The sequence below is a fragment of the Strix uralensis genome, chromosome 15 (genome assembly GCF_047716275.1).
Source record: "Strix uralensis isolate ZFMK-TIS-50842 chromosome 15, bStrUra1, whole genome shotgun sequence".
NCBI classification, from domain to species: Eukaryota; Metazoa; Chordata; class Aves; order Strigiformes; family Strigidae; genus Strix; species Strix uralensis.
In genome coordinates, this window is record NC_133986.1 from 13,375,784 (window position 1) to 13,392,463 (window position 16,680).

Below are 16,680 nucleotides of genomic sequence, written 5' to 3' on the forward strand. Positions count from 1 at the left end.
TTTTTGTTTTCCCATTTTACTCTTTATACCCCCCCCCCCCCCCCGCCAATACCTGTGCTGTTTGCCTAGTCTTTCTTGCAAGTCCTTCTGAGACCCTCAGGCTCTGACTTTTGTTTATAAGGGTTAAACTACAGTTCAGGCTTACTCAAAGGAAGGTTACCACGTGCTGAATACATTGGCCTTTGCTACATAGAAAGCAGATTGAGAAGTAAAATGTGCAAAAAATGGCTAGGGAACATAGCAGAGTAAGAGCAACCAGATTTAGCTAGTTCTGTTCTCTGTTGCTGCCTTTGCAAACCACCAGGCAGGCTCAACATAATTTAAATGTATGTGCTTACAGTAGAGACTTTCATTCTACTATTGCTCCTAATTATCCTGCTATCTTTATTGAAATCTGTCCCTCAGGTTTACTGGTGGTTTAAAATTGAACTGTCAGAACTGTCAAGCAAATCTCAGCAATACTTTCATTCATTGATAACCCATTCTATGGCCCATACAGTCTTAATCAAGTGAATACTAATAGCACCAGTGCTTCTTACAGTTTTTCCTATTTCCCAGAAGGATGGAAAAGCTCTCCACAACCCACCAGGTGAAATGGTGTAAGAACTTAGTTATTGTACTGCAAAAGGCTGTAGATCATTGACAGTGAAGTCTTACATGTGCTGCTGTCTCTAGTGCCCACGAAGAACTATGTCTTGGCAACGTAAACTCAAATATATGAAGCTTCACATCCTTGATAGTATGTTAATTAGTGTCTGATGAATTCAGCATTATGGATGCAACCTTAAGTACTTGGGCAGTCCTAGATAATAATCCTAAAGGACTGAAATGTTTTAATTTCTCTTCTTATAAGCTCTACAAGGTAGGGAAGAATTCTGATGTGAAAGCCACAAATAGAGAGCTGAGGGAGGAGAGGAGAGGAGAGGAATTGTTTACAGGCCTGACTTTAGACTGGTGAGGCTGCCCCAGGTCCCTCTAGGGTCAGAGGAAAGATGTGCTCTCCACTCAGCGCTGGGTGTGTGTCACTAGTCCCTCAGCAGCTGGGTTTGAGTCATTCTTCTTCCCGAGGGGTTGTTTTCCCTTCCCTGCTGGGCCAGAGTGGGGGGGCAGGTTTCACTCAGCTGTGCACGCCCAACTGTTAACAGAGTTGTCTGCGATGTTAATTCAAACAGAAAAAAACCCAACCAACCCCAAAAGCAAACAGTCCCCAAAGCCCTTCCCCCCGCACCCTGCCCCTCTCCCCCATGACCTGGGCTAGTGTCAGCATGCGGCCGCTCGCCAAAGCTGCGGCGTCACGACCACCCCTGGGGCGGCAGCGGGGAGCGGGCAGGAGAAGCTGCAGGTGACAGGGGACGACCCAAGTCCCGACGTGCTTTCCCCGCCCCACCAACACTAAACCGTGCCCTGCGCGGGCAGCCGCCGGCCAGGCCCTCCCGTCCTCTCCCCCGGCGGCGGGCGCAGCGCCCCTGAGGGGAGCCCGGAGCCCCTCGGCCCCGCCCCGCGGCACCAGCAGCATGACGTCATCCCGAGCGCAGGGCGCAGGCGCAGCATTGCGGCTCCCTGCCCGCGCCGCCCCCCCCGCGGGAACAGCTGGGGGCTGTACCCACAATGCTGTGCGGCGCTGCCCGCTCCGCTCCATCATGGAGGCGGCCGGCGCAGCTGGCGCAGCTGGCGCAGCCCCGCCGCCCGCCGCCGCCCGGCCCCGCACCCCCTGAGCCCCGCGCACCCCTCGGGCTCCAGCATGAGCGGCGGCAGCGGGGGCGGCTCCTCGGCACCCGGCCGCTTCGCCGACTACTTCGTGATCTGCGGGCTGGACACCGAGACCGGGCTGGAGCCGGACGAGCTCTCCGGTGAGTGGCCGCGGGCTCGGGGGGCGGCGGCCGCCGTTAATGGTCGGCTCGGTGGAGGCGGCGGGACGGCCGCTCTGGAGGCGGGGTCCGGCCTCGCCGCCTCCCCGCTCCGCGGTCCCCGGGCGCCGTCTCGGGCGGCCGCGGGGCACCGCGGGGGGAGCCGAGGGAGCCGTCGGCGCCGCCGCCCCCCGCCCCGGGTAGCGGCGCTTGTGCCCCGCGCCGGCGCCTCGGGGTCCGTGTAGGCGCCCCGGGTGCTTGGGCTGCAGAAGTGCCCGGCTGTGCACCGCCGTCCGTTTGTGGAAGCGTACCCAACTTCTGAAAAACCCCAACAAAGTGCCTCTTTTAAACGGCCCCTTCGAAGTGAAGGGTGTGCGGTGGCGGTGGCGTTATGATAGGTCATCTCTGTCTTCACAGCCATCCGCTGCGCTCCTTTCCGAGCTCGGTTGCATTTATCAACTTTTAGTCAGGCTCTTGGACATTTGAAACACGCAGGTAATCTTAATGAACCAGATTTTGCAGGGAAAGTGAAGACTTTTTGTTTGTTCTGTGTTAAGTTTTGTTGTAGCATAGGATAAGAATTCTCTTCCAGCAGTATCTGAAAAGAAATCGGATTAGGAGGTAATTACCTGTTAGATGACAATGTTTGCCCTGAATACACAGCTAAACCACATCAATCTATCCCACAACACCGTGTCAAACCTGGGCATCCTTTTGTTTTAGCAGCACCTTGTTTCAGCTTTAGTTTCACTGTACTGGCTTCAGTTAGATTGTTGCTTTAGCATCTTTAACTGTTCAGAAAGATATAGAAATGAGGTGATGGAAACCTGACCTGACATCACTACTTATTTTTTGTGTTTGAGCTCAGGACCTGACCAATGTTATGGTTTTTTTTTTTGATTAGCTTGTTTTAATAAGATGTGATGATGGTTTTTTTACATCATTGTATTTAACACCCCCACCCCCAATAAACACTTGTTTCTTGTAGAGTGAAATTTGCATTATTAGCACTGACTTCTTACATTGAGCTCTCTTAAACTTTGGCTATGATGGAAACTTTCTTTTTTTCCTTTTAATGACTTCAAACAGAATTTCTCATCAGTCCCTTATGCTGAGCAGTACCTTACCCTAGAAGAATTCATGTTTGTGTAACGTTAAAATAACTGTAAACCACAATTTGAGACTTGAAGAGTGAATACAGCATAATGAGCTGCGCTGTAATGGCACTTTAAATTACAGCATCGACTTAATTTAAGAAATGCAAGAGAACAAAATGCAATACAATTTCATTGAAGGATATGTGAGGTTCCCCAGATTTTTCTTGATTAAATCACAAGTGAACAAAGTTTCTGGGTTGAAAACAGTTTCTGATGTTAATGTTGTTATTCATTTACTATATATCTATTTGTATAATGTAGTGCAAGGCACGCTCAGTAATACTGCCTGATCTTGATAGGAACATGAATAATTGTCCTCACATAATTAAATTTAAAACTAGCAGTGTATTACTTTGAGCTAGCTATCTAATAGTAAACTGGAAGACATCAGTGCCTTTTTTTTTGAAATATTCTGTCTGAGTGCGCAGGTCTGAAAGCTGGAGCGTGATGTTCTTTCTGTATTTGCTTTCCCGGTCAAGGACTACATCTATAGTATGTAAAACTGCAGCGTGCAATGTATCTTGGACTCTGCTGTTCCACCATGATACTGTAATGGTGTTCCTTGTGACAAGGTGTGGGTTTTGGGGAGAATAGGTTTTAGTATTTATGGGGGAGGCTGATTTTTGTGTGATTTGAGGAAAGGGTTTAAAAAAAGAGTGGGGGAAATGAGGAGGAGGATAAATTCGCGATAACGTCACAGCATATGAGCTAGCTGGAATTCCGGTGCATTTTATTGAGTTTGTTGTGTTATTAATAATGCATGATAGTGTGACTGATAATGATTTTAAATTGTGTCTTAGGCTATAGCCTCCTCCAGTGTCCACTGATATAAATGGAATGGGCCTCTGTTGATTTCAGTGGGTTTTGGATAAAGCTTTGAAACACTTTGTGCTTGCTGGAAGGCTTTCTTGTTTGAATGAAAGGGTTATTGTTCACTGTTTTTTTCCCCTCCTTCTTATTTCTGTTCTGAAAAACAGATTCTGAATCCTTGTACTGTTGAAACAATTTGCTTCATAAGTGTCCATTGTTGGAAGAGAGGCGCTGGCACTTCAGCCGGTGGGTGCAGGGGTGGGGAGCGGGATGCCTCCCCGGCACGGTGAGGCCGGGCACGGCGGGTCTCTCCAGGGCTTTCCTGCGTCAGGGCTGCCGGAGCCCAGCCTGGCATGATGTCATCGCTACCCCACCGCCGCCGCAGGGAACTGGCGGTCGCTGCCAGGGCCTCCGGGGATGCTGCCGGCAGACTTTGTTCTCACCAAGCTAATAAAACTGTGTATTTCAGATATTCAGCCTTAATATTGATGATACAGCGTTTTCTGCAGACGTACAAATGAAGCATAAGATCGTGAATTGATGCTCAGTCTAGTTACTTTGCTTGAAGAGACACCTCTGATAGTGTTTTCCCTTTGTATGTTGGAAGCTTACTAAATAGCACAGCTGTAACACTTTTTCCTGATAAAGTTGTCTGACTGATGGAAAATGCATGATATGTGCATATGTGTTTGGGTTTTTTAATATAGAGAGAAGTACTGTATTTATTTAGGACTTTATTGTTAGCATGCGTTAAAGAGAGCATGTTTCCTATTGTTAGGGCTTCTTTATCCCCAAATTTAAGTGATCTGGTTATCTGAACATCCTTCCTTATTTTGATAATTTTGTTCCCACTGGGTGACGTGTTAAATCAAATAGAAAAAATTTACTAGGTGGTAGTAAAACAAAGCAAACAAACAAAAAACCGTCAAAAAATCCAACTCAGTTGCTGAACTGGACAAGAGAGGAGCTGACATGCATTTCTACATTTCCAGATGGTGTTGATGTGCCAGAAGTGATGACAGAAATCTCTTAAGTATGCTGCAAAGGTCTGTTATAGATACATTTCCTTCATAGAGGAAATCCCGGAATAGTTGAGGTTGGAAGGGACCTCTGGAGGTTGTCGGGTCCAATGCCCCTGATGCAGCAGGGCCACCTAGAACCGGTTGCCCAGGACTGTGGCCAGATGATTTTTGAATATCTCCAAGGATGGAGACTCCACAACCTCTCTGGGCAACCTATGCCAGTGCTCAGTCACCCTCACAGTGAAAAAGTGTGTCCTGATGTTCAGATGGAACCTCCTCTGCTTCGCTTTGTGCCTATTGCTCCTGATCCTGTGATGGGGCACCATGAAAAGAGCCTGGCTGTGTCCTATTTGCACCCTCTCTTCAGGTATTTCTATATATTGATTCCTCCCTGAGTCTTCTCTTCTGCAGGCTAAACAGTCCCAGCTCTCTCAGCCTTTCCTCATGCAAGAGTTGCTCCCCAGACCCTTAATCATCTTCGTGGCCCTTTGCTGCACTCTCTCCACTCTGTCCATGTCTGTCTTGTACTAAGGAGCGCAGAACTGGACGCAGCACTCCGGGTGTTGCCTCAGCAGTGCTAAGCAGAGGGGAAGGATCACCTCCCTCGACCTGCTGGCAATGCTTTGACTAATGCAGCCCAAGAGACCATTCACCTTCTTTGGAGCAAGGGCACATTGCTGGCTCATGGTCAACTTGGTGTCCACCAGGAAATAATGCAATACATCAACTACCAGAAATCTTCTGTGTGTAATATAATTTACCGTAATCCTGCAACACTATGATAGGATTTCTTAATTTAGGTTGTATGACTGTGCCCTGGAAAGGTAATGAGAATGAAGTCGTGCTTCATCTCATCTTTCAACTGGAGTCCCTTAGCTGTTGAGTGAGTTAGATGTGATCTGAATGATGGCGGAAATACTTGCACTACATGGAACTGTTGGAGTTTTTGTGCTACGTTCTTATTCACTAAAGATTTTGTTTTCTTTTCCTCCTCTGTGGTGTGTTAGTTTTTAACAATCACTTGTCAATAGAGTTTGTTTATGACAGAGTGGCAAAACAAAGGATCAGCTTGCCATTGCGTTACACTTATGTGTAATTGTAGTCTGGGAGTTGCTATTACAGAGTACAGAACTCGGACCCAAATACCTGGACACCATATTTTAATCTAAGATGTTCTGTTGCACATGCCTTAGTAGGCTTGAATGTCATATCATAAAGTTGATAATAGTTATTGTTACAAAGGAGAAATAGTGTAAAAAAAAAAAAAAAAAAGGAAAGAAAATCCGTATAATCGATTGGTAATTTACTAATAGGCTTGTTTTTAAAAAAATCTCACTCTAGAAAACTAAGGCCAGTGACTAGTCTGTCATGTCTATTTCTGCCCTTCTTCCCAGCCTGAGCTGGTCTTTTAAGTTTTGGTCCAAAATTTAATTTATTCAGTAGATGGACTTGTGTTCATTTTGCCAAGGCCCTTGTCATGGTGCTTTGAGTTGTTCGTCTGATCATGAGCTTCATCCTTAAAGGAGGATGGAAATGAGTGTTAGGTGAAGCCCAGGTGTCCAGGAAATATCCTGCCTGTATGTAGACACCCTTCATGTGCCTTTTCAGGATCCATATTAGATCTCCTTTCACTCTGGTATATGACGATGTGATACCATTTTAATTATTCTTCATCTCTCATACCTTTTTTTTGTATTTTGTTTTTAATGGTGTTGAGGCAAGAGCTGTATGTGTGTAGATTATGTAGCGTAACAGGACTGATTATGACTAAGCATCTATGTGCTGGCACAGTAATGACTTTATTAGTGCTGGTGGGTGAAATTCTAAAGGAAAAAGATAGCTGGTATGTAGTATTCACCTAGCTCCACTCAAAATTAATCTGACAAACTGATATTAGGGCAAGCATTTCTCCTCACCACTAAAACAGAGTTGTTGTCTCACCTACCCCTCTGTCTGTAATTGAAGTGCCATTATTTTTCTATTTTGTTGGCATGAGATTTAAAATGACAGCTTATCTTCATACGTTTCCTGTTGGTAGGGTTTATTTTAACAGCATTCTGTATCAATATAAACTCTTAAAAAAATGGGTGTGATGAAATGATTGAAGGCATTTGTCACATATATAAACCAAGAAATTGCTTAGCATTTCAGAATTGGGGTAGTAGTTTCCTTTGTGGTAGTCCATGTAGTAATGATGTTATCAGCACCTGTGTTAGTTTTTGAGTTCAACAGACTTAAGTAGTTGCAGGCTTTTATTTTGCCTCAAAGTTATTTATAAGGGGTAGCTAAAGGGAAAGAGGAGGAGGAAGAAGAGCAAGCTTAATTTAAATTAGCAGATATAATTTTCTGACTGGCATTTAACCTGTTTTGTATTTTCCTCTTTTGGGCATTTTTACCTTGGAATTGAGACATGACGTTAGGGGTTGGAGCCAGCTGTGATTCTTGCAGTGAAGCTCTTCTGCAGTACTGTTTATTCCTTGTGTAAATAGCGTGTGAGTAAATTTCTCTATCTTTGCTGTGGTAGTAGTACCAACAGTTGCTGCAGAGTGAATTGCCTTGGTGGGAGCCATTGCTTGATTCTTCCAAAGGCTGAAGTGTTCGGTGATTTTGCGGTTTTGTTTTTGGTGGTTTTTTCCCCTCTTCCTCTCTTTGTCCGTAATATGGATGGTATTGGTGCGAGCTTCCCACAGTTCCCTAATGGTGTGCCTCTTCCCTTGGGGATTCATTCTGAGACTGAAAGGGAGGTTTTTCAGTGTCTTTGCCTCTCTGAGATCGCTAACCAAGGTGTTAAGTCTGTGGGGGGCCTCTCCAGTAGCACCAAAGCTGAGACCACACACTGTTTTCACACAGGTCACTGTGGACCGGCAGCAGATAGCAACAACTTTTGGCTGGATTTATGCTGTCACATGTGAAACATTTTAATCCGGATAATAGTTTATTCCGCTCCTCCCTACCCCCTCTATCTTTTCCCAAGAAGCTGAAGCTGTTTGCCATGTTTGAGTGCCAAAAAGATCTTTTGTCTCTTTGGGAACTGAGGCAGACGTGCTAGGGTAGCTGATACATAGAATAAAGAATGGGAGAGCTGATGTAAGGGGGAAGCAGCTGTACTTTGCTGAACTACATTTAAAGCCACAGTTTATTAGGTGATATTTCTATAATGCCAATCTTATGATTATAATTTTTGTATTTTAGGTTAAACTGAGCTGTGTGCTTTACAGAATCATCCCCTCAAAACCCCCAAAACTCTTCATTCTTCCACCCTTCAGTATTCAGTTACAAATTCGGCTTATTTGGAAGGCTTTTAGGTAAGGTGTGGGGGAGGAGAAAATTTATAAGTTTTTGGTTTGAGAATAGGCTAAAGTTGCTAAAACAGCGTCTAAAGAATTAAAGTTTACAAGTCTGACTTTTGAAGCCTTTTAAAAAAGCCACGGTAATTTCACCTTATTAAAGCAAGTCATATATACAAAGATGGGTTGATTTGGCTTTTTGTTCCTTTGGGGGTTTTTTGTTGTTATTTTGTTTTCTTTGCAGTTTCTTTTGCAAGAGAGAAACCGCACAAAGAGAATATCTCAAATGGATTGTATGGGAAATACTGCTGTTTGCAAATAATAAAACACTTTTTTTTTTTTCCTCTCCTAAATCTTCAAATTACTGATCCTGTAGTTACAAAACACTACAGCTGTTTTTATCTGGCTTTTGACTTAGTGATGTCCTACTTGAGTGTTCTCGGTAATGACTTCTCATACTTTCTTTTGAATTCCCTCTAACCTGCAGGGCTCATGTAGCAGAAATAATGCACGTGAAGTGACAATGTCAGAAGCAATTACTTACTGATGTATGTTGTACAGTAATTATTCTCTCTGAATTTCTTGACAATCCTTTCAGATTTGTGGTTTGTAGTTACGTTTGCAGTGAACTGGAATGTTAACCCTGGGAGGCTTAAAATGCTATTGCACAGAGAAATTATCGAGCATTCCAGCAGAAACTGATGAATGATGAAGAATTTACTTGGAGTGCTTGTGCTCAATGCTTGTTTCTTAGTCTTTCCAGGAAAATGCTATTTTGCTTATGGTTTTCTGGGCCAGGTTTCAAACTTTCCTATAGAATTGTAGAGTATTGTCTTTTTTATTTTTTTTTTTTTTGTTTTTTACTGGTTGTATGATCAGCCATGATCAGGTACAATATGTACCTCTGTGTTGAGTCATTTACATATTGATCTTGAGAAAGAAACTTCAGTGCATTTCACAGAGAAGTGATTGCAGACAGATAGCATGGCAGTCATAAGCAACCTTTTCATTTTCAGATATAGCGACATTTCAATGTTTGAGTAAGGAAAAAGGGTTGGTTTTACAGAAACAGGCATTCTTTCAGCACGACTTCAGGCAAGTTTGGAAGTTTTATTGCAATTGTAGTTGCTGCTGCTTGTGTCTACAATTGCACTCTGTTGCAGAAATATGTGGTCAGAGGTCTCGAGGTTGCTGCGAGGTACTGATCTGTATACTTAGATGGTTGTACAGCTGAACTTTTTGTGTTTTACTGATCTCTGTATGTCATTGTAACCTGCTTGAAAGGTTTCATGTGTATTTTAAAATACGGCTTTCCTCTTCAATGCAATTCCAGAAGAATAGAAACACTTGGTTAAAGGACCGGACAGGTGCTTCAATAACATTTGGACCTTGTGTTTTCACACAGATGTGTCCATTAGTCCTCAGAGCTGGAGTTAGGGGGCAATGGGAGTGCAAAAAGTAGGGACATTTAACTGGAGGCACATGTCACTGTAAAAGGAGACCCACAGTGGTTCAGGAGGGTTGCCTGAGATGGTCTGTGCTTCTGTTTGCTCAGGCTTTCCTGAAGCAGTCTGACTGGGTCTGCTGATCTTAGATGGGCATGAGGGGAACAGCTGATTTCTATATTAAACGTAGTTAAAATATGCTTGTCTCCGCTTCTGCTTTATATTTCTAGTACACGTAAAAGAATTGTGTTCTATTCTGAAGATAAGCCACCCTTTTCCTTTCTCGGTGTCCTCTGTTGCGTGTATTTCATATCTACTGTGTAATGAAATGGCGCCGCCCCCTCAACCCCCGTGGCTGAGAACGTGCCTGTCATTGGAATTTTGAGTGCTGCTTCTGTTGTTTAGTTGGAAACAGATCTAAATATCCTTCTGTAAGTCTTTTTGCTGTGGCTAAAGCAGAAAAGTAGTTTAGTAAAACAATTCTGTTTTTAAGAACATTTCCTTGAAAATTTCTGCCAGGCAGTCTTGATTAAAATACATTGTATCCATCTGCCTTCCTGTGTTACATGCGTAGTTAAAAAAAAGAGTTTAGGATGCTTTTAAAGACACAAGCTGAGGACTTTTTGAGGTTTTTTTTCTTGTTTGTTTTTTAAAAAGCTGCCTTAGATTCTTGATGGTTTCTTCTGCCACTTCCCTGTTCCACCTCTTCCCGCCTTCCTTGAAACAGTACCAGAAAAATAAAAACAAAAGCTTTTGGTTTCCTGACCTTACAATCGCAGAATGCAGATGTCCTCAGCTGTTTTTCTGTGGTGCTTTAAATCCATTGTTGCAGCATTTGAAACTATTCCAGAGTGTGTGTGGCAGTGTTTTGTTACCAACTAGATGAATGCTGAAACTGAAAAGATGAGTGGATATCTATTAACTTTTTCATTTGCTGTATTTTCATTTTCGTTTGCTGTAGAGGGCTTGGAAGAATTTATGCTATCAAAGCAATGAATGATCAAGAGATCATTTGTGTCCAGTGGAGTTTGCACTAAATATCCAGTTAGTGAAGAACTCTTGTTTTTTATTTCAGTTCACAGTGAGCATTCACGTTACAATTCTTGAAACATTACAATTCTTGAATTCTGGAAAGCAAAAGAAAAGGGGAAAACAACAGGATCTTTTACAGTCAACAGATTAAGGTTAACTTGTCTCTTTGTCCTCTCACCTTTCTAGTGACTGCAGTAGGAAGGATTGTATTGTCCGCTGAAAGAAATGTGTTCTCATGGGATTGGGATAAGGGATTGTTATAATCAAGTTTGGGTTCCCTAGATGACAAACAGGCCAAAGAAAAAAAGAGCCTTTCATCACTCTGGTTATTTTTTTCTTCTTCTCTGTACTTCTTCTAAAGAAAGTCCTTCAGCTTTTACAGATGAAAGCATGGCACTCCACCCAACATACATTTGGGTTCACTTGAGACAGGTACCTAAGCAGAGGGCAGTGTGTCCATAAGGCATTTTTGCACCTTTGTTTTAGAAAGGCAGACAGCGGATTTCCTTTACCTTTGAGCTCTTTTGTCAGGGAAAGTGGAGCAGTAACTTGCATAGAGAAGTTTTTAGAGGCAGTCACAGATGTGAAAACCATAGGTTGTAGATCTGTTACAAATCCAGTGGAATGACAGTGATTGAACCCCCTGATTCATTAGGGACAGTGATTGAAACCCTGATTCCAGTTGCTTAAACAGCAGTGCTGCAGTAAAATGAAAGGGATCCTGAAGCTTTTCTTATATGGATAACCCGATGCATTTAAAAAACTATTAAAGTCCCAATTCCAGTAACAAATTAATTGGTCTAACCACCACTTCAGCTTGCGCTATGCCAGGTGGTCTTGCCAACAGGGGGAAGGGGGGTTAGAAGTGTAGGACAGAGGGTTGATGTGTTTCAGGATAAAAGGGAAGAATTCTTTTTTGTGTATATCTGAGGAAGAGGTTTGCTGGGGAAGGGAGTTCTCTCTAATGAGAAATACGTGCAGTTCTGCTTAAGGAGGAGGAACTGGAAGGAAGGAAACAAGTCATAATCTGAAGGCATTTGTGCATTCATGGAGTGACTGTTGCTTACAGATTCAGCAGCTGCAGCTTTTCTTGAATCATGCTTTTTATTCCAAGAATTCTTGTTTAATGAATATCTTACCTTAGTCTGCCAAACTTTCGATGTTTATTTCCTACATTGTAGAGGTTTTTTTTTTTTTTTTTTTGCAGATATATATGGTTAAATACTTGTTAACTTGGAATCAGAGAAATTTACTGTTTTGTTTTGGCTTTAAAATAAACTTTGGCTAATTATTAGTATATTAATAGCTTCCTAGATATGTATTGAAAGGACTTTAGTATTAGAATATGGGGTTCTGAAAAATCAGAATGGTATTGCTCTCCAGAAGGCTAGGTCTGGGGTTTTTGCCTTTCTTTTCTTGTCTGTTTTTTAAGGGCTAGAAAGAATCAACAGATTGCCATCTCATTTCGTATCTAGTATGGTACAGGCCCTATAATTTAATTACTGTTTGGATTATCCCAGTTTTGCTCTTAAGACTTGGAAATAGAATATTTGATCATTTCCATTGGCAAGTGGAAATATAGCAAGTCTTATTTCTATCAGAATTCTTTTGCCATTGATTTTAAGACACTGCTTCTTGGCTTGGCTGTCTTTCTATGCCTACATGCATCTTAAGCACCTGTATTTGCTTTTACAATGGAACCACGTCAACTCTTGGTCATCTCTCAGTTTGACTAATCAAGAAGTCCTCAAATCTCTCGGTGTACATACCAGCTCTTCTCCCCAGTGTCCCCCCTTCCCCCAGTTTGCTCTCATTTACTTCATACTTTCATCCTTTCTACAGTGTGGATTCCAGACATAGGCACGCTATCTCTTATGCCAGCTGAGTATTTTTATTTGGTCTTGGACCATGAATTTTAGAGCTGGAATAATTTTATGTTCAGTAAACATAATTATTTACCTCAATATATATAGCCTTGTTGTGTGTACTGAGAATGATTGCTGACTGAACTGGGAATCCTACTGCTGTTACGACACTAGCTGCTGGTTTTAGATTAACTTAATTCTAAATCTGTTGTGGACTCCTGCTATTCTTGTATCTTTGGAAACAATTCAGACTCTTTTTCCAGTATGTTAGGCGCCTTGACAGTTGTGTTACTGCAGTTACTCTGTTTTCACCCAAAACCCAAGAATGAAAAGGATTATTTTCAAAATGTCCTACGATGTCCGTTTTCACCTAAGTATGGCTTTGTGCTGTATTATTTTTTTTTTTAATTGAAAGCAGGATAGAATTAGGCTGTTCTCTGGATAGTATTTATAATTCATGCAGTGTTCAAATCCCCTTGTTGATTGACTTCTGACTTGCAGCCCAAGTCTACTCTTTGGCTGTCATGGTAAGCTCAGTCTTAAGCCCCCGCTCTGCACAAGTTGGGATGACTCCCACCATTGCAAGATTCTTTGAACTGTGGTGTAGAAAGTGTGGAGGTAAAGGGTATGGTTATAGGGTTCTATAGGGTCTTCTGAATCCTAAGTTCAATTTCTCCAGTGTGCTACTTAGTACAGGAAAGCTGCCCTAAGTGTATGGCTCATAGTTTCTGTTGCTGGTACTCTCATTGTTCTTATTCATTTGCTTAATTACAGCAATATGACTGTTTCATGTTGAAGCTGTTTTATATTTACTTCATTAAGACATTCATTTTAGTGGCAGCAGGAATTGCATATGCAGCCTCTGTGTGCTAAAAGATTCCTGTAAGTGTCCTATGTGGAAAATATAATGTTTTGATTGCATGCTATCTAGTATTTTTTATTGAAGATGTCATGTATACAATAAATGCACACCAAGACCAAAGGAATTGAATTAGTAACAGGCTGTATCACAAGAATTTAAAGAAAGAAGCTGCTTGGCAGGGTGAAAGCAACAAACAGCTTAATCAGAATCAGTAGAGCTTTCTGGATGTCTGTGTTGTAATTATTTTGAGCAGATCAGCGACTCAATGAACATCGAAGGTGGCAGTATTAACAATTCTTTAAAATCAGTGTTGTGCGGCCATTTAGTTCTTTTATTGGCCACTTTTTCCAATAACTAGAGTAGCTTCTTCTCACTTGCTCTTTATTGTCATAGAGGGAAAATTAAGCTAGACTCTACCTTTGAAAGAGCTGCTCAAGGACTTTTTTTCTAGCTAGTGTTCAAGGAGAAGTTCCTGTACAGTTCTTAGTCTTGCATAATTTTTAGAGTTGCAGCACTGCAGTCACTTTCTAAAAACTAAAATGAAATAGTGAATTGACACCATATACAAACGGCTGTGATTCAGTTTTTAAAAGTTTTGTTTTCAAAGTATCCCTGGCATTTTTTTTGATCAAGTTTGCCCTTTCTAATTAAGGACACCTTAAGCCACACGGTGCTGTTCTGTACTAGAGAGAACTTATTACATGAATGGAAAATTTTTGTGTCGGGGTGTATGTTACAGAGGAGAATGATTGATTGATGTATTGAAGAGGGAAAAAAAAAATCTAGGGTTAGAAGTATACTTACAAAGAAGCAAGCTACTCAGCAGGGAAAATTGAGTTGTTACAATCAGGTAGAAGTTTTCTTGGGAGTTTGCATTAGAAATTTGCAAGCAATCCTTCTGTTGCTATAAGCTACCTGAGAGGATGTATACGGTTGGCAGGCATACCTTGAATATACAGTGCATGTGTTAAGAGGTTTCAGTATAGGTCATGACTACACATGAACCGTTTGACAAGAAATATGTTACTACTTAGCAGCTAATAGTAGTGATAGCAACCATAAATTGCACTCGCCTATAGGTTCAGGTTGTAAACAGAACTTTGGAGATGGCAGTCAAAAAAGGGAAGGGGTGAGAGGTGTGTGTCTGTGGTGGTAGAGATTTAGGTCTGAATTTCCAGCCCTTTAAAAAGGTCGTCTTCCTCTTTTGTCGAGAATTCAAAATTGCATCTTTCACTTACAGTAAATCCACTTTTCAGTTGAAAAGGGGAGAGGTGATAAGTAATTGGAACTGCAAGTTGTGCAAGGTAACCATTTTTCTTATTACTGTGTTTGGAAGACACCCCCCCCCCCTTCTTTTCCTGAAGAGGACTACAGAAGGCAGTGAATCAGATTTTTCTTTGGGTAAATCAGGAAGGAGCTAAAATTAGACTTTTCAGTATTCACTCTTTTTATTCTTATTATCCCTCAAAGCTGAGGAAAGCTTGGTAGATAGCATCTTGCACATTACTGAATTGAAGAATGCTTTAGCTCATTCTAGTTTCTGTATTTTTTTTTCTCTGTATAATCTCGTAGAAAAGCGATATCCATTGATATGGATAGTTTCATGCAGATACTTCCAAAGCAATGCTGTGCTGCACAAGTTGAAAACTCTGTGTAGTATCTCTGTTTGTAAATGCTAATTCTCATCAGACCAAGACACAGACACAGCTGTCTTCTGCTCACAGGTTGAGTAGCAAGAAAAGTAATACAGGTAAGAGCAGGGAGGAGCATAAAAATGAGAGCCAGAGAGATTGCCAGCGTACACTACAAATCTACACTGTGATACCGCTTACATTCAGTATTAGGTGACTCAGGAAGGTATCACTCAGTAAAATGAGGTGTCGTTGTTACAGTACTTGAAGTGTATGCATTAGCTGTTCTAATGTGCTTGGAATTAGGAAGTCCAAATTAGACACGTAGGCCAGCATCATTTAAGGTGGTATAAATATTGTTAGAATGGGAAGTCTGTCAGGCCTTATGGCAAATTGTATTAGATGGCTGTTAAGAGGAGTGGTGTGAGCTTCAACATAGGCCTGGTCTTAACTACATGTTCCAACTAAATATAACATGTTTCAACTCTTTGGTCATCTTGAGCAGGTTTGTAGTTTCCTTTATACATGCAATACAGTCCACCAGATTCAGTTTACTGGAGAGATGTGAGAGGGCAGAGTTGGAGAGTTACCTGCCTCTTACATGAGGTTTAATCCGGGAAGCACTGAGTGCACCTCACTCCAGTCTGAGCCTGCTGTGAGCTGAGCTTGGCCTGCCACGGGAAGAGCTGGCTCAAGCTGGCAGCCTTGGTAGCAGCAGCATTCAGCATCCTGGTCATCCCTCAGGCAGGGAGAGACTGTCTCAGAGGTAATGCCTAGCTGGTGACTTCCCTTTTGATAAGCAAGCTTGCTCTAGGAACTTAAGTCTTTTATGCATGTCTTTTTAAATTACATGGTAACAAATAAGGAGAGCGCAATATAGGACTGTAATAAGGCTGACTGCCTGTATAGTGTAACAGTGGGAATAGCTTGTTTTTGCCACAGTTGAGATGGATAAAATCTTCTCAGGTCGCTGATTGCTGTAGCATCTTCACTCCTTTTTCACCCCATGGTGGAGTCTTAAGGGGTTGAAGTGTGAAAGACAGGAGAGGAAGGACAGGGCATTACCCAAACCAGATGGTGATTGCTGGTGTTGAGAAGACTATTGCCCCACAGGGCAGGAGCCCGCAGGTGGGCAAGCTGGGCCGCAGGAAGAGGAGCGGCTTTAGGAGTTACTCAGTTACCCGTGTAGGTTATTAAAACTCTGCTACAGTCCCCTGTTATCTTCAGTGCACCAATTTAAGAACTTCTGTGTCTGTGGTTTGCTCTTTGCTTCCTTCCTGTTCTGGGGGATCCGTATAAGCTAATGAAGCTGTGGACATGGGCTAAACTGGATTAGAGAAACGTGAATCTTTAACCTCCCTTCATTCTCCGTTTATTTCTTTTTAATCCAAATAATTTCACTGATCCTATTTTGAGTGGGATGCCACAGATAGTGTTTTTTCCAATGACAAAGAAATTCTGAGATTCTCTGCTTCACTGCCATTGCTCCTCTAGTTGCAACATCAGGTCTCATCCTAAACTGGTGTTTGTGGATTTGTACAGTGCCTGGTGAAATGATGTTTCTCTATGCTTTTATGATATTATTTACATTACAAAATACAATGGGATTCTTATTGTTTTGGAGGTTTGATGTTGAGAAGCATGTTGGCATGAAAATTCCTGAAATATTCCTGTTTTCTTTCATTTTTTCCTGGAATTTTGTATGTTTATGGATTGTGTATG

The 16,680-nt window shown here is 42.1% G+C and overlaps 1 protein-coding gene across 6 annotated transcripts in view; it reads left to right on the forward strand.

Moving 5' to 3' along the window:
* Positions 1-1,610: 1,610 nt before the first annotated feature.
* The window catches only part of DENND5A (DENN domain containing 5A), a 69,134-nt gene continuing 54,064 nt past the window's right edge, over positions 1,611-16,680 (forward strand). For 2 of the 6 annotated variants that reach the window (XM_074885065.1, XM_074885068.1), the window contains exon 1: positions 1,611-1,850. In XM_074885065.1, the coding sequence (XP_074741166.1) occupies positions 1,742-1,850 (109 nt within the window). In that variant the 5' untranslated portion in view covers positions 1,611-1,741. The remainder of the gene's footprint in view (positions 1,851-16,680) is intronic. The other 4 variants (XR_012631005.1, XM_074885069.1, XM_074885064.1 and 1 more) reach the window with 4 other exon arrangements.